We start from the raw sequence: 24861 nt of genomic DNA, 5'->3' as shown, positions 1-24861 counted from the left end.
GAATATTTCTCCAGTTGTTCCAGAGGAAACCCTATACATCTAGTTTTCAGATGATTAGATGTTACGAAATAATTTAAAAAAAAACAAGACGAGGATTTGAGATACATAAAACCTTATATACTTAAACATTGCCTCTAGACAAGCTGTATTGCCCACATAAATGCCAGCTGTAATTAATACCAGGATGGAACTCACTACAGAAACGTATGCAGTTGCAATGCAGACATCTCTACCCCATTTTAAACACAGATCCAGACTGCTACTTCATCAACAGAAAACTGCCATAATTCAAGTCCTCTACAAGTGCATGCATCATTTAACTTGAATTAAGACCTTGAGTTGAGACCTCCAATGTGCGAAGTATAGAGTCGGGCAATGCAGAAGCAGACTGTTTAACTGAAATTAAGATATTGCTCACATTCCCAGAGCACATCAACAATTTGCTTTGCTTTTCATTAGCACTGATCCAAATTAATCAGCAGAGAGAAATTAACGAAGTATACACTACCTTGAAATGACTCACCGTGTGGTTGAGTGTGTGATCAAGATTAATCAAAGCCTTAAAAAGATTATTAAGATTTGAAGACAATAGTTTATCTATATGATGCAAAACAAAATAAAATGACAAATGCTGAAGAAAACACGCACTAGAACTACATCATACACACAAAGCAATGTAATATTGGATATTATGGGGCAATTCATCGCCTTGGTTGTGACATGTATGATAAAAGACGTGAGGATAACCTGACCACAATGGTACTGTATGGAATAGAAACAGCATAAAACAGGTCATAAAAGCCCAAGACATACATAAAAACCCTTAAGATAGCAGTAAGAAGTCAACTGATTCACTGAACACAGCAGGGAGCAAAGGGAAGTAAGACAAAGATAAACATGATTGTGGGATAGGGGGGGGGGGGGGCTCAGCCTTGGAGGCAAGACTATATGCCGTAAAAACCATATTGGAAATATACGTTTGTCAGGATGAAAGAGAGTCCACCGTCAGCGTCATTACTCACCAGTGAACATCTCCATCAAGCAGACATCATTAGCATAAATGTGGATGAAATAAAAAAATGGTTTGACCGGTCATATTTTACAATATAACAATGTGATAACGTTACTCTAATCCAGGGGAGGGGAACCTCCGGCCTCCGGGCCGTATACGGTCCGCGAAACCATTTAATACGGCCCTCGAGGTAATTTATAATACACACGCAAAAAAAAGAAAAATTCAAAAAATCTAGACCGCAAAATAATTAAACAAGCGAGTACCTGTTTTTCCTGGCCAAGGTCAGGTTCCTTGAACATAACACAAGCCTAACGTGTCATCACGTGGTATATGTCTCGTCTGACAGGGATGTAGGGCTGACTGAGAGCACCGGAACGCCGCTCCGGCACTTCAAAAATTGCATTAAGCATAATTAGTTGAAATGCCGCAGTTTTTGCGTGGCTGTGTCTTTAGTTGTAAGCCCAGTGGCATCTGTCATACTCATCATATAATAACACCATAGAAAATAACAGGATATATTACAGTACAAGTAGTTCTGGGTCTTTGTGAGTCATTCAAGCTCGGCTGTGTGTGTGTTTGGCACGAGCCCATTTTGTTTGAGCGAGAGAGAGAGCGGTACCGAGGATTGTTGTTATTAGCATCTGGTTAGCTAGCTATGCTAACGAATATAAAAGGAGCTTTTTCTACAACCAGGTGAAAGAGAGCTCTCTCCTGTCAGACTGAGAGGCTCAAATAACCTCAGCTCAGTGAGGTAAAGGCACACCTTTATATGATCATTATAGTTATACAAAAATAAGAGAATAAATGAAAAATAGGTATAAAATGCTATATGACAGTAAAAAAAAGTTGTTATTAATAAACAAGAATACAGTTTAAAAGTGGAATGATTTGTAAAATATCCATAAAGAAAAAGAAAATATGCTTACAGTTCTGTTTCATATGAATTATTGGAGCTATATATATATATATATATATCTCTTTATACTATTTAATAGTTTAACATTTATTTTCTTGCTGTTTATAGTGTTTATTATTATCATTTATTTATATGTATTCTTAGTTAGTGTCATAAGTTAAAGTAGTTTATATGCTTTTATTTTGAAGGCATGGTTTGGGCACTGGGTGATTAGAGCACCTGGTGTAATTGTATATATTGGAGACAGGTGGGTGTTGGGAGCCAGAGCACTATTAGGCAAACGGTTTTTTACCAGGGTGTTTCAAGCCACACAAAGGAAAGCCATAGGAACGGCTTAAGGAAAAGAGATATAGGAAACCTGTTCATTGTACTTTATTATTGGAATAAAATGCACAAATGGAGGTTCTTGTCTGGACTTGGATGATCATTGCCCTGCGTAAAATCCGCCAACTAGTGCCTCAGCGGCTGTTTTAGTTCTATAGGATTTTGGCCACTACATGGATGTTGAGAGATGTATCCATAGATCTCTTAATTTTGCTCTCAAACTGCACCAGATTGATGCTTTTAACTTCAACATAAATTTAAAAAAAATCTCCCCGGGGTCATGGTAAGATATCTGGATTCAGAGGTTGCTTTTTCTTTGCACAGCATGAAAGAAAGGCCAAATGAATGGGCTGTGATTTTAGTTTTTTTAGGATGTTGTACAAATTGAAATGGCACTTGAGGAAAAAGGTTCCCTACCACCTGCTCTAATCAATTAAATATATGCTCATATCCTGCTTTCTCAACAAGACAAATATAAGTATTGCAAGATAATTACCAGTAAAATGAAAATTAGCTCTTTTATTAATAATGACAAGTGCAACTGGGTGTTGTTTTCAAGCAAAAATGTAAGATGTTATTTGGTTGCAGCTTCTCAAATGTGTTTTCCAAAATGTTTCTACTACTACTTTTCCTTAGATCAGAACCAGAATAAAAAATAAAGAGCCAGATGAGGGAAATGGTATCAATTTGTCATCAATTTGCTCAAAAAGGGAGTTTTCTTGAAAATTGGTATACGGGTGCAGCATGGGCCAATGTAGAACCTGTTCAAATTTGGGGTGGATACTTATTTAAATGTTCACGTAAGTTTTTTGCAGATGTCTGGGCTCTTTACCTGCCTGGCTTCTTGTTGCAGTCGTAAATGTTTTGGAGAGATACTTGCTATGAACCAATTGGCCAAATGTATGTTTCTGATCAGCAGCAGTGTAGGAAAGTCAAAGTCAAACAGCAAGAATGGAGGTCAGACAGATTTTTAAAGAAGCGTCTTTGAAGACATATGCCCCTTTTCTTTAAATTGGCTGCATTTGATGTGTTTCACTTGCGTGTGTGCAGAGGTTTTACACATCAGCTTCTGTCTCGGTGTCATTTCGAAGTGCTGTCAGGACGTCAAAATGATTGACAAGTGTTTAACTGGCAGTCTGGACTACACTTTTTGCTGACTCAGAAAGTAGACCAAAACTGTAGATAAAAAAAAAGCTCACTTATAAATATAATTTACGAAAGACAGACTCAAAGTCAATGTGTATTAATTTCTCTGAATGTGCCTGCATATTTTACAGTTGTATGAGATGAGACTGCATAACTGAGGGCTTATCTGCTGCCAACAGAAGCCTCTCCATCCATCTCTTATGTGGCTGTCTCTGTCAGTGCAGGCCACTGATCCCACCCTCCCTGGGTCTTTGGGTCACCAAGCTACATAAATCCAACTAACACAAAAGACACACACACACAAAATAAACCCCACACCAACACACATACGTATATAGATGAATAAATAATGTGTGTGTCTCAGTATACGTCTAAAACACAACTGAAGCAGACTTCAGGAGACCAGTGAACCAGTCTGGGGATGAACTGTCATGAGGATTCAGTTCAGCAGTTTGTTCAAGTCTTAGTCCAACTTTATTTGTCAGATAATATTGAATTGTTCTTATTTCGATAATTGGTCAAGTAACGTTTGTAAATGTATCAGTCAAAAATCCCATTGTGACAGATATGCGGTTTTGAAAAGGCAAAATAGAATCAAAACCTGACTTTTTTTGGGTAAATGATGTTATCACAGTTAAAATGTATTACTGAGCTTGGTTAATTACTCGATTCTGTTTCTGAAATGTCCACATTAGTCAATTTATACATTCCTGAGGTCTTTTATTTCTCTCTTTTTGATTTGAGGAGTCATCAAAAGGACTTAGGATTGTTACATTACATTGGTTAACAATGTTCACCTTGTGCACTCAAGAAAAACTACATTTAACTGATAATGTCAATGTAAAATTGGGTACTAAATCGAAATAATTATTTGCTACTGAACACATTCCAATTTGACTATTTTATTCAAGCCAAACTCTTATATATCTGCATTTGATCAACAAATATTTAACCTTTGAGAACGTTGCTCTCTTTTGTAAAATGAAAAATAGTCTTGGAATTAGAGGTGGAATTCAGGTATTGTATTGGCATTACCTATTGGAGAATTTCAAACAATACCCAGCCTCAGGGGAATGGTAGAAAATAATGATAACAACCTGTCCTTCACTGCAAACATAGCTGCTACAACCCGTTGCTGCAGATACACGCTTTACAACATCAGGAAGATACGTCCCCAGCTGACTCAGAAAGCGACGCAGGTTCTGGTCCAGGCTCTCGTCATCTCACGCCTAAACTACTGCAACTCCCTCCTGGCTGGTCTACCTGCATGTGCCATCCGACCTCTGCAGCTCATCCAGAATGCAGCGGCTCGTCTGGTCTTCAACCTTCCTACATTTTCCCACACCACTCCGCTCCTCCGCTCCCTTCACTGGCTTCCGGTAACTGCTAGAATCCACTTCAAGACACTGGTACTTGCTTACCATGCTGCGAATGGATCTGGCCCTTCCTACATCCAGGACATGGTTAAACCGTACACCCCAGCGCGTGCACTACGCTCTGCATCAGCCAAACGACTCGTTGCGCCTTCGCTGCGAGGGGGACCCAAGTTCCCATCGGCGAAAACACGTGGGTTTGCTGTCCTGGCTCCAAGATGGTGGAATGAGCTCCCCATTGACATCAGGACGGCAGATAGCTTGCACATCTTCCGGCGCAAACTGAAAACTCATCTCTTTCGACTCCACTTCGAGCGTTAGAACTATTAACGAAGCACTTTTATACTAATAAAGGACTGGATTACCTAAAGCCAGTTGAGTAGCACTTGAAATGTTTGCTCTATGAAACCTGATGTACTTATATGATTCTGTTTTCTTCAAGGTTGTGTCTTCCTGGTCGAATGTACTTATTGTAAGTCGCTTTGGATAAAAGCGTCAGCTAAATGCAATGTAATGTAATGTAATGAAAACTCTGTAGCTTCTCAGCATATAAAGCACTTTACCAGTCTTCAGGAAGATTTTTTCTGGATTATGTCACATGACTATCTTCTTAAGACATTTATTTTAAATGTTACTTTTACCTTGCCAAGACATTGAATATTGTAATACATTAATAAATGCTACTATTTAGACCCAAATCCACAATGGAAAACAGGTATTCTGCTGTAAGAAAAAACCCTGCTGATATTTGCCTAGCTGCCACTGGTGTGTGGGCTGACATAGATAATAATTGGGGTTTCTATTTGGACCATGGGTAGCCAACACGGTGCCCGCGGGCACTTAGTCGCCCGCAGGGTCAACGTGAGTCGCCCGCGTGGCATGTTCTAAAAATAGCTCGCCAAGCAAATCGAAAAAGAATCGGAATCGCAATTCTTGACTTGGTATCGGTATCGAAAACAAAATGCTGGTATCGTGACAACACTAGTTGTAACTACACCATAATAACCCACAAACACACATACAGTTGCTTATTAAGCCAACATTTAATTTGTTTCAATGTGAACAGCCTTTGTTAATCCATTTGCATTCTAAATGCTGGACATTTCTCCCAACAACAACAAAAATGTAGTGAGTGAGAGCGTTACATCACTGTGAAACGTCCTTGTACAAGATAACAGCGCTACACTCCTTGGATCTGAAAGGTAGATTTGTCTTCCCCTCTGTACTCTCCCTCATGCCAAAGAAAATAAAAAAATAAATCAAAATGGAAGGACGTTGTTAAAGCAGTAAAGGGGACAAATGAGGCTCATTTACTTTGTTTTAGCCCCCAAGGAGAGATGCTCACAAACGACTGTGTCGCACGGAAAAACAAATAGAACAGAGCAGCACAAATCACTTACATTGAGGGATCTCTTAGCAGCTATAACCAGGAGGAATGGTTACAGCAAGAAAAACTACGGGATGCAGCAATTAGACTTTTACAGTCCCGATACAGATAACCATATCTGTGCTATACATATCGAGTAACAATCCGATGTGTGAAAATCAATAAGCTGTGTGAAAGTGAGAGGATTATTTTTTGTCAGGCTTGACTTTTACATAGCATTCCAAACTTTATAAAACAAAAATATGAGAGATTAATACATAGATAGATGTACTTAATTATTGTGTATACATCAAATCATTCAGTCTGCACAATGGCCCATTTCAGAATAATATAAAGTACAGAAATATTATCAGCTAAGTGTACTTTAAGTATTCATCATGCAGGATGGCTCTTTTCACAATATCGTAATATTAGGGTAATTAGTTATCTGTTTTTAAAGCATGGTAAGAGCATTTACCGATGTCATTTGTCAATGTGTACCAAATTTAGATACTTGAAATTATACCATATCAGCATATCAGCTGTTTTTATATGTACAAAGTAACTAGTAGCAAGTAAATAGTTAAAAGGATGATATTTGCCTCTGAAATGTAGTGAAAATGTAAAGAAGCATTAAATGGAAATACTCAAGTAAAGAACAAATGTGTCAAAAAGTACAACACTTGAGTAAATTACTTGGTAATAAATAGGGATGCACCGAATATTCGGCCACCGAAAATTATCGGCCGAAAATGGTTAAAAAGGCCCTTTCGGCTTTCGGCCTTTAACAAATCGTATTAAATAATCTGATGACAGACTGTAAACAGAATAGCTGAAATTTTAACAAACTAAATAACTCAGTTTCCTCTAATCATTAATCCATGTTTGTATCATGTAGTTAACTCCGTGTGTTGCTGCTAGCATACATAACACCTGACGTGGAAACGTTACTCGTGGATGGGGCTACAGAGCTGCTAGAAAGACAGTCGAACCCGGTACATTACTCCGTCTGCATGCGGTGCACTTTTGCTAAATGTTTAGACAAATTGCTCGTGCTTACATGCTAAACTCTTATTGCACTTATGGTAACAAGTATTCTCCACATCGAGACGGGTAAAGTTTAACCACACCTCGGAGCGCGTTCTCTCCGCCATCTCCGCAGTGTGCTCCGCTGCATGTAGCAGCTGCGTGTGTGTAAACTGCCCCGCCCCCTCGCACACAGACGGGGGAGAGAGATCTCGTCTGATCGAAAATACATCATAGACGCATTTGTTGTCTTTGCATATTAGAAACGAGTTGGCGACACTAAGACTGCGATATAATGTTTTTTAGCAATAATACATGACATATATAAATGTACTGTATGCATTCAAAAGTGCTGAATAAATGTTTTATGGACCCATAATAGTGATTATTATTTAAGTTAAGTTTTGCCATAATCATGTCTATTTCCATAATCAGGTAGCTGAACAACATTGGTAAAAAATGTATACATTATATATATATATATATATATATATATATATATATATATATATATATATATATATTTCTATTAATAATTTTCGGCCTTTCGGCATTCGGTTTTCGGCCAACTGTTTCCTATTTTCGGTATCGGTTTCGGCCAAGAATTTCCCATTCGGTGCACCCCTAATAATAAACATCCGCAGAACTTGTATGTGTATCTTAAATCAGTAATGGATGGCATCCTTAAGTAAGAAACACAGTTAACATGAGCCGAATTGTGTCTTTAGATAGACATTATAAATTGTAAATATATACTTTAAAATACAAAAAAACATAATTTGTAACTGTGGTTCAGATGACCATGTTTTTTTTATTTCATGGCTACAATTTTAACCAATAAGCTGTGGTTTGTAAACAATGGAGATATATTGTTGTAGGTACTGTATAGGAGGGGGAAAAAAGCAATCTAGAGGGCTTTGTTTGCTGAATGTATGTCATTTTTCACACAGACACAATGCCCTTGAACACGCTGAGCAACATCTGATAAGACTTTACTGTGTAAAAAAGGCTACTATGATTTAATAAAAACATGATGTATTAACATACGTTATCTAGTATAAATAACTCCCATTATTCAGTTTATCAGGCTGCAACTAAATGGTTTAAACGACAAGCTATATCTTAAAAAAAAAAAAAGGTCCACAGTGACCCCTATGTCTCCTTGAAAAACAGCTCCCTCATCACAAGTCACCACCAGCCGTCCCAGCTCCTGCATGGGGCTCTCCACCCCGTCCCGACCCACTGCTCTCATATAGCTTCCTGCTGCTGGGTGGAGTGGACTCCCTCCCCGTGTGGATCTCAGCTCCAACACTTCTCCCTGCTGCGATAATCTCTATTAAACCATCTGTACTGTCGTCTCCCTGCCGGGGGGGGGGGGGGGGGGGGGGGGGGTCGCTGTCGCTCGACTAGAGTATACACCTCCCTACTGTACACATTGAGGGCTTTATCCATGTGTAGAATTGCAATTGAAATGATCTTTCTGAAATCCGATCAGTAAAATCATTATGGCACTGGTAATGAAAGGGGCCCTTTTATGCTTTCTGGGGTTTACTCTTTCCTGTAGTGTGTTATATAAGTTCTTGTGTATGTTTTGTTTACAAAGGCTAAAATCCCCAAGTTTCTCCAGAGGGAGTTTCTCTCCCACATACTGCCGCCCTGCCTGAAACGCCTCCATTGGACTCCTTTGTTTACTTCCGGAACACGGTGACATCAATATGTAACAATCCTGCTTCCATAGGCTGGCGCTCCAACACATTGTACGTGACAGGCTAAGGGGCGGGACATCTCCAAACAGTTGACCATTCACAGCAGAGTCTTCCAGCCATCCAGTCAGAGCAGACTGGGCTCTGCTTTCAGACATAGTGTGAAAAGAGGTGCTCGATCACATGCAGTATGAGAAAAATTAAGACGTATGTCACAGTAGAGGAACAAAGAACAAATATGAAACTGAACATAATATGTCCTCTTTATATACTAAGTTCTTTAAAGAATAAACTCTGCAATTTTGTTTTAATCCCTCCGATTTACATTTGTTCAAAGGGATCTTACCTGCTTAAGCTGGCTACCCATATATTAATCTACCCAGGGTACAAATCAGAGGCACGGCCCTATGCAGAAGGTCACGCTTTTTACTGATCTTTAGCTATACTACTTTAAAGGTAAAAACATGCAAATACATAATTGTTAACCTATGGCTGTACTCTTGCTCTTTAATACATATGTTTTGATTAAATGTTTTATCAGCATTACCGTTATTGTACGCCTCTATGTTGCATGTTTTTACTGATCGTATTAACCTGTTATTTTAAATTGAAATGTTATTTGTTTTTAGGGTTACACCATCTGTCCAGGCGCTACAGTTGAAACTGGCCTCCAACTCTGACTCTTTACAGAAATGTCTATTAGTGCCACTGTCCCTGTCAAATAAAAAATATAAAAATAAAAAGAACACAAGAATCCCTATTACTAGGGATGCACGATATTGGTTTTTTGAAACCAATACCTTCCTGCTTCTCAAGACCGATACCGATAACCGATAATAATATAATATATATATATATATTAAATGTACCTGTAGTTTTTGCACACCTGGTGGTAAAAAAAAGACTAGTAGTGAGCAAATGACATGAGCATTACTACTATGAACAAAACAAAGCCAAGAACAGTTTTGACTCTTCAAAGTGACCATATTTATTTTCCCAAATAAAGTTCTTGCCTTTTTCAAAAGCCTCGTCGATAGGTAAAAGCCCCGGTGCCTTTGCAGCTGGCTTTGGATTCGCCACTAGTTTAGCAGCGCAGGCGTCTTCGTACGCTTTTAACACACCATCGTAGCGATGGCGATGTTTCAGGTGACTAATCAGGTTGGAAGTATTATAGCTCGTTGCCTTTTTCCCTCCTCGTGGAACTTCTGCATTGCATTTGTTAATACAAATAGCAAGCGAACTATCTAACTCTGAAACTTTGAAATAGTCCCATACTACCGACGACATGTTTGTTTACTGTCCTGGCTTCACGGCCGCACACCATTTACGTCACAGCCAGGCACGAGTTAGGGAGCGCTGGATTTGTGAAAAACTCCCCTCTTCCTAAACCACTAATACCACAGTACTGGCAAAACGGGAGGAGCCGAGTGAAAAACAAGCGCCCCTCATCCCAATCCACCCACACCGCAGTATTTCTTTCTTTTTTCTTTACCCAAAAAACATATTGTATATTAATACTTTTATCGGGTTTATCGGGATGACGTCATAATTCCTAATATCGGACCGATAATTATCGGGCCGATAATTATCGTGCACCACTAATTATTACCGTTACCTGTAGCGTCTAACAGCCAATCAGAGTGATCGATGCTGCATGGTTGAACAGACAGATTATTTTATAGGTTAATGTTTTTTAAGAAAACTGGAAGCAGGTGGGTGGTTTGAGTAGCAAAATCCTCCCGGTCAAAGTATTGGTTGCAAAAATTGGTGTTAGTACTATTTTATAGATCCCAAAATATTTTATTACGTACAAGCAATATTGAACAACAAACTTTTACTCATACAAAGTTGGCGCTGGTTCAGCCTTTGTTCCTTTCCTTTGAAAAGTTGTTGAAGCAACACTTAAAGTGAAGAGAGATCTTCTATAATTTAAAGTGCATCAATTTGATGGATTGTTAACAATTCTTCAAAAAAAGCAAACTTGTAGTCGTTCCTGACTTTTAACTATGTCTAAAAGTTAAAAAAGCTGCAGTAGAAAGATGGCAGGACGCCTTCACAGGGAACGGGCCATCAAGGTTGGAATAAATCTTTATTAGTCAGTTAATTAATCAATCAGCTCTGTATTGAGAAAAAGTGGCAGCATGGGTGATTTAACTCTTAGGGGACGCAGACACAACTTCGCCTGCACTTCAAATGAACTTTATTTCAATACATGACAGATTGTATTGTAAGGCTTAATAGAAACACAATATAATTGAAACATCTGCATGAAGATAAGCCGTGAACAATGCAGTGTAAGCATAAACTGACCTCATATAGCGCATCGATTTTCTATCACTTTCCCCCATGCTGGGAGAACAATAAATCAGCCATTTAAAAATCCTACGGGCTGTCCAGTGTGACAAAGCCCCTGCAGTGAAATTCAAAAAAACAACTTAGCAGGGGACAATCAAGGACAGCAAAATGTAATTGAGGTCTCGGGAATCTCTGCTGGAGCCGAACTAAAACCCAGAAAGTCCCCACTGTTGCACGCCGCTTAATCTTTTCAATCAGAGCCGCGTTAAGGGCCAGGATCAACACAGAGCGCAAAGTTATGCAACGGCCTCCATCATCTTCCTTTCACACCCGAGAGCCGACAAATATTGTAGATATTGGAGGAAAAGCCCTCCATCCGTCCACTCGGCCAGCAAACATGAGAATCAATCAGCCGCACAACAGATCACGGTCGATTGATGTTCTTAAGAGCTTTCAGAAACTCAGATGAGGAAAATGGCTGTTGTGTGATGTCCGCTTGCTCATGGTCCTGATGCGTAAAGTCGATGAGTCAAAGATCTGACCTCGTGAAATATCACCCCCGCCGCTTCGGACCTCATTATCACTGAGGAATTAGCCTGTCTCTTTGTGAATTCTGCACTGAGGTCTTTATGAAAATGACAACGCCTACTATAATGAGTTTTCATTGCAATATCGCACTGCGGTACTCCGGTGGTCAATACACTCTCATGCATTATTTAGCTAATTTAACTTTGTGAAACCCATGCATATGACCCTGGTAGACTAAGTGTCAATGTCAGGACTGACACTCAGTTGATGTGACTGACACATCATGAAGGAAAGGGCCCTGGGGTGTTGAGTTAAATCAAGAAAATGCGAGGCCTGAAAACACGCTAAATCCAGACGGGCCCTCAGGGTGTTAAAGGGGGAACACGGGTCAGGCAATTTGTAGAAGACAACACACAGTTCAAGAAACGGGTTGAAGAAAAACACTAAAAGTGGATTACAAATTATGTTACGGCTAAAAAGTGAACAAAACCAGCAGTTTCTCCTCCTCCTCCTCATTTCTTTAGTGTCAACCAGAATGCTTTTGGTAAAGGTCTAGTCATCTGTACAGGGACAGATGTTTAGACCTAAAAATAACCTGCAATCTGTTGACCACCGCAAACAAAGAACCCTAATCACTGCGGAGAGACCGGCTGGGGGGAACCTGCCAAAAACTGTGGAGGATATTCACACTGACAAATCTAAAAAACTTAAATCACCCTGTTGGGGTTCCACAAGGTTCCATTCTCGGACCGTTACTTTTTTCACTGTACATTAATGACTTGCCTAATGTATGTCCTGATTTGAATGTGCAAATGTATGCCAATCACCATCTTTATACACGGGGAAAACACTGAAATTCTCTCATCTTGTCTCTCAAATGCATTGGACAAGGTTCAACACTGGCTGAACAACATTTGCTTACAGTTAAACGTACAAAAAAGAGTATGCATGATGTTCAGTAAACGACCAGTCAAAATCGAAGGATCCAACGTGTTTTTAAACGGAGCAGAATTAGAACTAGTCCCCCACTTCAAGTATCTTGGAGTCATAATGGACTTGAACTTGACTATTAAGAAAGAATCAAATACTATTCAATTCAACTTGCAAGATTTTAAACAAATTAGACTCTTCTTAACTGTCAATGCTGCAAAGTAGGGCTGCACGATATATCGTGTCATGACGATAATCGCGATATGCGCATGCACGATATCGATTTTTTTTTTTAGGACTTGCGATATTAAGTAGGCAAATTAACTCAAACACGTCATGTTACAATTATTTTGCTGCTTGCTACAAAAGGAAAACTTGCGCTGCTCTCATGTCAGGGGTACTTGAGTGAGTGACATGCCGGCTCTGCATGCACAGCAAACCACCAATCACAATCAAATCTCCAAAACAAACGGACCCGGTGATTAAAGGTAAAAACACTGAATAAAGTAGTTTCGTGTGTTTCTCAAGGGCAGTTCGGTGCTGCTAACCGAGCTAGCTCAGCTTGTTGCTCTGATAACTTAAGATCCAGACGTCCGTGACTAAAATCCTTCATCCGGTTAAATATAGTTAAAAAATACCAATTGTATAGAATTAAAGTCCAAGAAAGGATGGTTTGCGGGGGGGGAAAAAATTTCTTTTATTCAATTCCTATATGTTTTCATGTCGCAATATATATCGCAGGGGGACAAAAATCGCAATGTCAGTTTTTTCCAATATCGTGCAGCCCTACTGCAAAGTCATTGTATGATTCTATCCCACATTGAATACTGTTTTACAAACTGGTCGTTTGCTTGTGCCACAAACCTGAAACAGCTGTACAAAAGAGCTATTAAGGTGTTTGACAGAAAGCCATATTCATACTTGAAAAACATAATTTGTTGAGTTTTGACCATTTTAAGTCTTTTAAAAGTATGTGCTTTATTTATAAATGTTTACATGGACCTCCCTCCCTTAGGGGAATTCATCCACAAAAAACACACTGGATGCTGCACATTCGCGGCGCCCTACTATGGAGTCAGATTTGGGTCAATATTCTAGCGCGTAAAACAAGCTACTCACGAGCGGAAAATGTGCTTTTACACACGCATAAAATGACCCTCGCACACAGATTAAACCCCCGCGAGCAGCCCTCTTGCTCGCTCGCGGGAGTGTCAGCCTCGCGGAGTCTGTCTACGCGCGTGAAAAGTTTCTGGCACTTTGGGGCGGAGCCACTGGACTTTGATTGACAGCTGCAAGGAAGCCCGGAGTTGCCAGGTTTGATAAATGCCAAGAGGCGAGGAGTGACAGCTGCAAGATCAGTTGGACGAGATTGAATGGTAAAGATGTCCATAAAAAACTATTATATTCGTAAAGTGTACAGCTAATATATATATATATATATATCTTAATGAATTTAATATAAAACAATATATTTTTGAGTGGGCTGTATCTGTCGAAAACTGCTGTCTGCTGTATGCACCTCCCTTACGAAATGAACTATACATGAATGATAGTATTACTATAGTATACTATAAGAGTTGTATAGTGTCCTTTAGTAAGGTTGTATTTTTCACCAGCTATTGTATTACTATAGTTTTGTATGTAGTGCCATTTTATTAGCTATAGTAGCCCTATAATATTTCAATAGTAATACTATGTATCTAGATCTTTGTAGTATTCCTATATTATTTTAAATAGTATAACTATAGTATAATATATAGTGTTTCTGTAGTTGTTTTTTGAACACACTATAGAACACTCCTATAGTAATAGTATGATGTTGTCATAATGAATGCATATTATTACTATAGTGTTTGTAAAAGTATTGCACTCCTAGAATTAATGTGTAATTTTTTTATATCAAATTAATTAATATATAGCTGTACACTTTACGAATATAAATTACGAATATAATAGTTTTTTATGGACAACTTTACCATTCAGTCTCGTCCAACTGATCTTGCAGCTGTCACTCCTCGGCTCTTGGTAGTTCAGGCATTTATCAAACCTGGCAACTGTGGGCTTCCTGGCAGCTGTCAATCAAAGTCTAGTGGCTCCGCCCCAAAGTGTCAGAAATGTTTCACGCGCGCGTAGACAGACTCCGCGAGCAAGTGAGGCTGACACTCCCGCGAGCGAGCAAGAGGGCTGTCTCTCTCGCGAGCGAGCGCATTTGGGCTGTCTCTCTCGCGAGCGAGCGGTTTGGCTTTATGAAGCAGGCACGCAAACGGTTACGTCATGACGCAAACGATGACGCAATGACGCAGCACCAGTCGGACTCTGGGCGGTGTGAAAAGAGCTTCCGCTAAACCGAAGAACCGGTTCTGAACCTGAAAAGCTCTAGCACGGAGCGTGAACTGGAGTTGCGTTGGTGTGAATGAGGTATTAGACGCTCGCGGGGGTTTAATCTGCGCGCGGGGGTTTAATCTGCGCGCGGGGGTTTAATCTGCGCGCGGGGGTCATTTCATGCGCGTGTAAAAGCACATTTTCCACTCGTGAGTAGCTTGTTCTGCGAGCAAGAATATTGACCCAAATCTGAATCCATACCTACTCAGGTTGGCATAGCCGCGGGAAGTAGGGGTGCTGGGGGTGCTGCAGCACCCCCTGTTGGCGAGTGGTGTACATTTGAAAAACTGAGAGACCACCTAAATAAAAATGATTAAACTACATAAAATAGTTATGATTTTACTTAAAATAAAATTAGCAGTATACAGTAATAGTCATAGTATATATTTGTATCAGTCAGGTGGCTTGAATTTATTTTCCAAATAAAATCCGAATCATCTAGGTCGTAGGTCGTGGGAGAGTGACGTAATTGACGCGACACACACACTGCAGAGTGACAACTTTCTAAAATGGCGCAAAAAAGGATTTTTTTCTCCAACAAACAACCCAATAAAAAGAGTGGACCACCAGCTACTCCTCAGCCCACCGCCTCTACAACACGACGCTGAAGTTGGCTTCCGATTCAGAGCATCCGATTCGGCAGTTAAGGGGAAGTTAAGGGACATTTAATTTACAGCGCTGAGCGAACAATCCTCCGTGTTTGACTCTTAAATCGCTGCATAGTAGTGACACATGACATGTCATCATGACACATGACACAGAAGAGACTGACACATCTGACTTTGATGCATGTCCACAGTAACATGTTGGACAATGTGGATGTATCTGCTCTAATGAGGGTCTTCATTAGTGCCACCCCAGGCTACATTTGGAGTTTTGTGAAGCCCCAACACAAGGTAAAACGTTATTTCTCCTTTAATGCTGCTGCCGCTGTGCAGTGTTTTGCCTTGTCAATCAGTTAAAATTGAATTCATAGTTTTATTAATATTGTAAATAATATTTTCTGACTATTTGTAATGTTATGTAGGTTTGTAAGAGCCATAGTTAGCATGTGGGCATGTGCAGCTGTTGCTAAGTGACGTAGGTCTATAAGCCTAACAGTTAAGGCGAGAGATACTTAAAGATATCAGCTAGAAATTTCTCCAGTTAATTACCTACAATAAGGCAATTGTTTTTTGTTTTTGAAAACAAGTTTTCTGAATATGCAAATGAGCCATTCTCTGATTAAATTTGCGCATATTTTAACACATTTCAGGAACCAAAATCTGAACTTTGGATAAAGCCAGGTTCAAAATTCTCGTTTCATTTTGTAGTCATATTAGCATCTAAGGCTTTTACAGAAGGGATTTTGGATATCTCTCTTTATCACTCCATAAATCAGAAAATACTGTCAACAGCCATAAAATATCAATTTTCGCAATTTTTCTAGGTATAAAATCTTATATAATTCAGGCTATGAATGACATATGAACAAACCCTTCTGTAAAAGCCTTCATAATATTGATAGGAATATAACTGGAAGGTTTGTTGTCTCTATGTGCTACTGAAGTTGAAATGTCGAACTCAGAGTAGGAAAAAAACCTAATTTTGAGAAAACGACCTTTAAAGATTGCAGTGAGGCGCTAGCTAAACCCTCCTGTTCTTTGGATGATAGCTTGTGCATCAACGCACTCCGTGAAGGTATTTCATGTTCGGGGTCATTTGTTTTTTGTATAATCTTGCTTCGTGCAAGTGACAATTGTTGTTGTCTTCTCTGTGAACGTTTTTTTTCGCCGTTCTTTTGCCATTTTGAGATTTCAATTTCTAGCGGAAAGCTAACCAGGAAGTGTTTTAGCACACCACGTGACGCTTCTGAACGAATCACGTGGTCAGAAATTGACACCAGCCAATGAGATTTTGTTTATTGGTTTAAGACCCTTTTGTACTTTCACGATTGGTTGCTGATGCAAAGGAAATGACCATATTTGGATCTGATGAGATTGTGCAGGAGAGACGGAGCTTTCCAACGATATCTCTGTTGACATGGTGCACACAGCGGTCGCGGTACTTTATGTTACGTTAGAATGCTAACTTTTGGTGAATTTAGGAGAAATATGCAGACGCAAATAGACAAACTATAGTAAAATAAACACTTAAATGTGTATTTTGTACGTTTTCCTATCAAAAGCCTGAAAGAAAACATGTTATGGAATCAAAATAGCACAACATCTAAAAATTGACCAGTGCATGAAAAACGATGTTTTTGCCTGCGGTGTCTCGTATTGCTGACAGCCGGGCCCGGTCCGGCACCGCCTTTTTTCTTTTCTTTTTTAAGCGGCCTCCTCCCCACTTTTGGCAGCACCCCCTGAGCAAAATGACTTCCCGTGGCTATGCAGGTTGGTGTGTCCCGCACCGTCGTCTCTTTAGGGCACATTTTCACACCTCCCGCATTGTTGAATCGGCCGCGGGAGGTCAGAGAATGTCGGGACAAATAAATCACTCATACCTCATTCACACCAACGGTGTTTCAGGGCCGGTTCGGAGCTGGAACTTGAAAAGCACCGGGTTGTCCTCTTCACACCGCAGCGGAGCAGTCTATTAGCTCCAGAATCCGGTTCGTTTCAAGCACCAAAAAATTGTCCGGCCAGAGCAAAAGCACCACATACGTCACGCTTACGTCGAGACGGGGGCAGGGGCAGAGACAGATCAACTCCTGAACAACAACAAAAAGCCCGCGTTTTATCCAGTTTGTACCATGGTTTGTACACAACGATGGAGAAACTTAGCCATAGACTGTATATAAAGGTTTCTGCTCATTGTGAAGCAACGTGTCTGCGTGTTAAGGTGGAACCTGAGCATTCACGTTGATCACCTCTCATTATAAATCTATAAAACTATAAATATTAAACTTTACTTCACGTGTTCATTTGAGAACAGCTGTTACATACCTGGGTGAAGGTTACAGTTCATTTAAATGAAAGATACAACGTTACTCCACACTCATGGTTCAGTCCACCTTAAGAAATAAGACCGACCTCGGAAGCAGTTGTGTTTTAAAAAAACCTTTATTGACACGAGTACACTTTTTTATAAGAATATAACTAAACCACAGAAATGACTCCGGAAAAGCTGCAGATAGAGCCATAAGAAATGAATGCAACTTATTTAATCCGCGCGGTTTGGCTTTATGAAGCAGGCATGCAAACGGTTACGTCATGACGCAAACGATGACGCAACGATGCATTACCAGTCGGACTCTGGGCGGTGTGAAAAGAGCCAGAGCTAAACCGAAGTACTGGTTCTGAACCTGAAAAGCTCTAGCACGGAGCTTGAACCGGAGTTGCGTTGGTGTGAATGAGGTATCTGATTGGCTGTTCAGCTTAGCGAGTCAGTGCATGGGAAGCGAAGCGGAAGTGAGGAACCAAAACAAACGATTAAGAAGTTACACACAGACAGACGGTTAATCTTTTTCATTTTCATCTCACCCGGACGCAATCATTTCTTTTTTATGTTTACATGTTTTCGATCGACGAGAGAGAGTGAAAATGGAACCCAGACGCTATCTGTTTGTTTATATCACGCAGCCTGTTCTTCTTCTCTTGGTGTATAGTCTGTCTTCCGGTTGTTGCCTCTTTTGAATGACGAATACACACTACCACTGCCTGCTGGTAAGGACAGTTATTGCCACTCGTCAACTGAAGTCTTTGCGGTGTGTTCGTAGGCGGGCGGCGTAGGCGGGCGGCGTAGCCGACGCAGGCGACGTAGCGGACGTAAAAGTCGGGACTCCTTCGGTACGCGTTCTTTGGTCTCAGGTTGGTGTGTAGCGGCCTTTAAAGGCTTCTGGAATAGCCTCCCAACTGAGATACAGCATTGTCCCACTCTCAATAGCTTCAAAGGTCAACTCAAAGAATGGTTGAGAAACAACTAGACATGCAATCACCGCTAAATGCACTTTAACACAGGGGTATCTCCTCTTGCCACTTTATGTATCTCTTGTATCTTCTCTTGCACTTTATATGTCGTAGCTGCTATATTGTATTACCATGTGGTAAATACTTGTGTATGCTGCTCTTGCTCTTTTGCACTTTTTGCATATCATGTATTTGTTTTTGCTATGTTTGTAAAATGTCATTTTCTTAAATGTTTTATGTGAGGGACTGCAGATGGAAATGAGCTCAAAGCAAAATCTGGCATATTTACGCTTGACACATTTGATTGTTTTAAGTGTTCATTAATGTGCATTCTCCCTGCTAAATAAACGCTTAAATAAAGTATATCGTATTGTATCGTATGAAATTCTAAAACCAGACGATGGTCGTAAAAACATCCAAAGGTTATTCGGTCAAGATGAAGTCCAGTTGTAAGAGAATAGTAAATGTAATCTTCAACACGTGTGGAAAACAATTTCTCCTGCAGGACTCACGAGGGAAAGCCTCCTTCAATCAAAACAACAACCTCTTTTACTGTTTCTCTCTCAGCACCAATCACACACATGGGATTAAAGCTCTTCACAGCAACACCATAATCAGGCTGCTCTTTAATCTCGCCTCATTTTCTCAACTCTCTAGAATTATTATGGCTGCAGTAATGTCACTAACATCTTATTCCCCTGGATCATTATCACAGAGCCTCTAGACATAACACAACTGCAGGCCCCAATCAGCCTCCAGTAATCCATACTAGACAAATGTATGTTACCGCGTACATGACAAATAGATTACAGTGGTTGAATAAAAGACTGATGACAAGCAAAACTAGATTACTTAAACTGGGAGGAATTGAAGAATTTATAACCTATATTTTATTGTTAATTTAATCTATAATGAATAAAGAGAAAAGTAAATTTTTATAAAGAGCGTGCTGCCTAAAGAGAGGATTTTTAGATATCCATACTTGGTTAGGCGCATCCATTTTTTTCTTTTTTAAACTGGGTTTAATTGAGATTACTACGAACTTTTGATGTTGTGATGTGTCGAGGTATACTCTAGAAAAACTACAGATATGTTCGTCAGAAATTTTCCTGGATTGTTGAAGCTTCGGTATCTTTGTTTAAGAAAAATAAGGTTTAAAGAATATGCCAAATTCAGATTCCCCCTTTAACACATTTGATTACCACAATTTCTGGATTGTTTGTGTTTTCTAACCTCAAGTGGCTAAAATAAATGTGTGCAACTATTTCCCATGACTGCTTCCTGAACTGTGTGCAGTTCACGGTTGAACATTCCTAAAAAAATGCAATAAACACCTTTTTTTATTTCAATATTATATCAGTGTTGGTTTGGTTAAAAGAAGAAAGCTGCTTCAAACGGTCTATTTTTCTTTTCAGCTAACAATTTTGAGCGTGGCATCACTGAATGACCCTTCAGAAACTTTGTGCCTCTGTAATAATACAAAGGAGCCGAGCTGGATGCTACAGTAGGTGGGGTCGGTTGTGATTGCTATTTCCACAGGGTAGAGCCCGGCTGATGAGAAAGAGTCAATTATTCAGACTCATCATTCAGAGTCTAAGCAGTATCTCTAGATCCTCAGACTTCACACACACGTGTACACACACACACACACACACACACACACACACACACACACACACACACACACACACACACACACACACACACACACACACACACACACACACACACACACACACACACACACACACACACACACACACACACACACACACACACACACACACACACACACACACACACACACACACACACACACACACACACACACACACACACACACACACACACACACACACACACACACACACACACACACACACACACACACACACACACACACACACACACACACACACACACACACACCACACACACACACACACACACACACCACACACACACACACACACACACACACACACACACACACACACACACACACACACACACACACACACACACACACACACACACACACACACACACACACACACACACACACACACACACACACACACACACACACACACACACACACACACACACACCATGTTTCATTACAGCTCAATGATTTAAGATGTATTTAGGGAAAGGTCAGCCAAAAGAGGAAAGAACATTTCCGGGATCAAATATGTGGAATAGTAGAATAACATATCTGTGAGCTGATGGTTCAAGGACAAATACAAACATTTAAAATATTATACATTCGTCTGTTTCCGAGATTCAGCTGTTAGAAATAAACTATTCATAAAACCCAATTCTAAGCATAGCATTACTTTTTAAAGAACAGACATTATGCTAGTTTTCAGGTTTGTATTTTGCAATGTCAAAAAACAAGAAGACCTTTTGCATTAATAGTCTCTGCACAATTGAAAAAAAGTAGGCGCTTTACATTTTGTAGAGCACATGATATCTTCTATCCTTACTTTGATATCAGAAGAATATGTATTTTAGGGGCAGCACAACTGCCTACAAACTCAATTAATTAAATTGGACATATTGTTTTCATTTTCAGGTTCATAGTAGTATCTTGTGTCTCTCCTGTGACATGTCTCCATGCTTTAATGTTCAGAAAGCTCTATATTTGTCTCATACTGCCTGTGCTGCAGCACCTCTTTTCACCCTCTGTCAAACCAGAGCTCAGTCTGATTGGTTAACTGACCAGCTCTGTTGTGATTGGTCGATCGCTTAGAGATGTCCCGCCCCTTTGCCTATCACGTACAATGGGTTGGAGCGCATGCCAATAGATACGCCAGTGTTACATAGGGATATCACTATGTTTCGGAAGTAAACAAAGGAGTCCAATGAAGGCGTTTCAGGCGCGGGGGGGGGGGGGGTCGTGACTGGGAGAGAAACTCCCTCTGGAGGAATAACAGGGATTTTAGCCTTTGCAGACCATTTACATGCACAAAAACCTATAACACTACAGGAAAGGTAAAAGCCAGCATAATAGGACCTCTAAGTATCCGTTGGAACCCTGCAAGCTGAATTTGTTGTCCTGTTAGCAGTGAATGCAACATGTAAATACAGCACAGGGCTAAAAAGGATGCTGGTGTATGAATATCTCAACTTGCAGTTAAGAATGAATTTGTAAAAACAGCCTCAATTTAATTATTGACAATAAGTTTCATGTCAAACAGAGAAGTTGCACTTTCACTGAGCGCAGGGAATAGGGGCATTTCTTGCTATTTCTGTGTTCAATACCCTGATTATTGTTAAAGGTCAAAATCAGTGCATCCCCATTTGTCAGTGTTCACTGGTCAAAATGATCTTCAGTGCTACATATCTATTTCCCTGAGCGGCCATGATGAAACTAGGAAATGAGTCTGCAAAACTGCAAGTGTAAACAAATTGAGCGGAGATTACAAGTCAGCATTATTTCAATTTGCTTACATACAGTAAGAGGCTTATCCCATTAGGAGATAAAGGGGAAAAGTTCATTTATTGGCAAATTATTCGGGCTCCGCTTATTCTATTAAAATGTGGAAAAGGATAGGAAGCATAGAGAGAGAAAGGAAGGAAGGAGGGAGGGAGGTGGAGAAATTATACAGGAGGAGATCAACACATCTATCACTGTCGCTGTGCAAAGTTAAAGCTCAAGTGGAAATCACAGAGTTTGGCTCACTTAGGACTTCAAGGACACACACTTCCTGTGGGCAGCAGGGAGGGGAGTGAGGAAGGGACTCACAGGATAGAAAACGGTGTGAAAGCAACACCCGACAGAAAAGCCTAATTGCTTTGATTATTACACCGTGTCCACATCAGAGATCAAAATAAAATGATCTTTCTCTACGCAGAGGAGTTGCAGTCGGGCTGTTTCTTACAAAAAGTCAAATTTGACCCCTGCCCTGACCCTAAATTCTTGTACATGTTAATGGTCTGCAAAGGCTAAATTCCCTGTGATCCCTTCAGAGGGAGTTTGTCTCACACACTCCCTGGAGTAAAGGATGTCAGTACTTCTTTCACCACTGAAAGTTGTTGGGGTATCCATGCAGAATCATGAATAGTGTATTGTTTTTGGGACTTGAAAACAGGTGAAGTATAACTGCTGAACAGAGGTGTGTGCATGCTGTTGGGACTTACCAGAAACACCCGGTATGCATCTTTCCTCGTCACAGAACCCCAGCAGGGATCGGTGTCGTTGTACTTCACACTCCCAGCGCTGCAGGAGTGATTCCCACTGTGGGAAAAACAAACACAGCTTAATGTTTTTACCCCAACTTTGTGGGATATTGCCATCTGAAACTGATGTCCATTGCAGGCCATCATATTTAAATTCAAAGTTTGAAATCTCATTACACCGTGTCATGTAAAAAGTCTGAGCAGCAGAGGTTGTGTGTATCTTAAAAGTAATCACAAACTCGATCATTGTTGCATGACAGACAGAGCTTTGGTAAAAATCTTCTGCCCATGCTACTGAGACGTCTCTGCCTTTGGGCAAAGCAAGCTGCTTTTGAAGTCTCAGTTACATCTCGCATTTATTCTTACTGGAAGGTTAGCGAGGTTTTGACAGCAGAGGGAGAGAATTTAATACAATCAGACAGCGTCAGTGTGCTGCGCCTCAGGACAGGACGACGTACGCAGGCTTTGTCACAACACTTAGAAGAGAAGAAGAATATGAAGTTTACTCTGCGACCTCAAATATGAATTTATTATTGTGAATCAATTTATTTTAAGTTATTGATGGTAAAGCGAAGGTAAATTAATAATAATTTGTGTTGAAAGATCTCAGATTTGGTCTATGTGCTGCAAGGGCTCAAAACATAAGCTGCAATTAAAACAAACCTCAGTGTGTCTTTTAACTATCTAAATTATCTTAATTATTATAATCAAGAGTCTGGCTCAGCAAGGATTGGGTTTAAATGAACAACTTTTTCTCTAATTTTCCGTGATCCATTGTCACCCAAAGATACATGTTTTAATATTTTTATAGAGCACATATTGTTCTAATTTGTTCAGGTTTTGTGCTTTGACTGTGACATGTTTGCATAATGTAATGTTCAAAAAACTGATCATCTGATTGGTTAGCTGGCTGGCTCTGTTGTGGTTGGTTACATCTTTTCGGAAAAGAACAGGAACTTTATGGCTTTGTTCGAGGACTTGTTTTTACTAACTGTCCCGAAAGTCTATACTGAGCTGGTTTAAAGCGCCTTTAGTTCTGCTGCTCCATTTACTTGGATCCAGCTGCAATATGAGCTGAAACTGAGGCGTCTTTTAATAGGGAGGCGTGTGGCGCAGTGGATTAGTGCACTGATCTTCGAATCAGAGGATAGCAAGTTCGAGTCCCTCTGCAGTCAGCATGTGGTTGTGTCCCTGAGACACTTCACTCCAAATTGTTCATGTGGGGATTGTCCACAGTATTGAGTATGTAAGTCGCTTTGGATAAAAGCGTCTAACAAATGACATGTAATGTAATGTAACAGACTTAAAGTGATATGTTATCTGTTCTTGCTTTTAATTTGTTTCTGTAACTGTGCTGTTGCCTATCTTGGCCGGGACTCTCTTGTAAAAGAGATTATGTAATCTCAATGAGACTTCTGGTAAATTAGATTTAAAAAATACACTAAAGTCATGGAAACAAAATGGTGGCAATTTATTAAAGAAAATGTATTACACTTTATAAAAAATTATCTGAATCTCTCCATTTTGAAATCATCCAACTATAACACTAAAGGGGTAATGGTTATTTTTTGTAGTGCAGGATCTGAAGGGCAGAGTCTGTAACTATATAAAATACTTTATTCTCACCCAAGTCTGGCCAACAGACTTGCAATAAAAATCTGTCTGGAAGCAAGTCAACACGACTCAGAAGGTAAGAGCTCAGCGGGCCTACAGGCTTTTATCAGCAAAGCTTTATTGTCTTAATCTCGAGGTCAGAAGGTGTCAATAAGACCAAAGTGTCGG

At 40.0% G+C, this 24861-nt stretch overlaps 1 protein-coding gene across 1 annotated transcript in view; it reads right to left on the bottom strand.

Moving 5' to 3' along the window:
• The window catches only part of tmem104 (transmembrane protein 104), a 101566-nt gene that overhangs the window by 46421 nt on the left and 30284 nt on the right, over positions 1-24861 (bottom strand). Inside the window, exon 8 of the mRNA XM_034206207.1 lies at positions 23041-23137. Within this exon, the coding sequence (XP_034062098.1) occupies positions 23041-23137 (97 nt within the window). The remainder of the gene's footprint in view (positions 1-23040; positions 23138-24861) is intronic.

Source organism: Gymnodraco acuticeps, unplaced genomic scaffold (genome assembly GCF_902827175.1).
Source record: "Gymnodraco acuticeps unplaced genomic scaffold, fGymAcu1.1, whole genome shotgun sequence".
Lineage (NCBI taxonomy): Eukaryota > Metazoa > Chordata > Actinopteri > Perciformes > Bathydraconidae > Gymnodraco > Gymnodraco acuticeps.
This window is presented reverse-complemented; position numbering and strand designations above follow the sequence as displayed.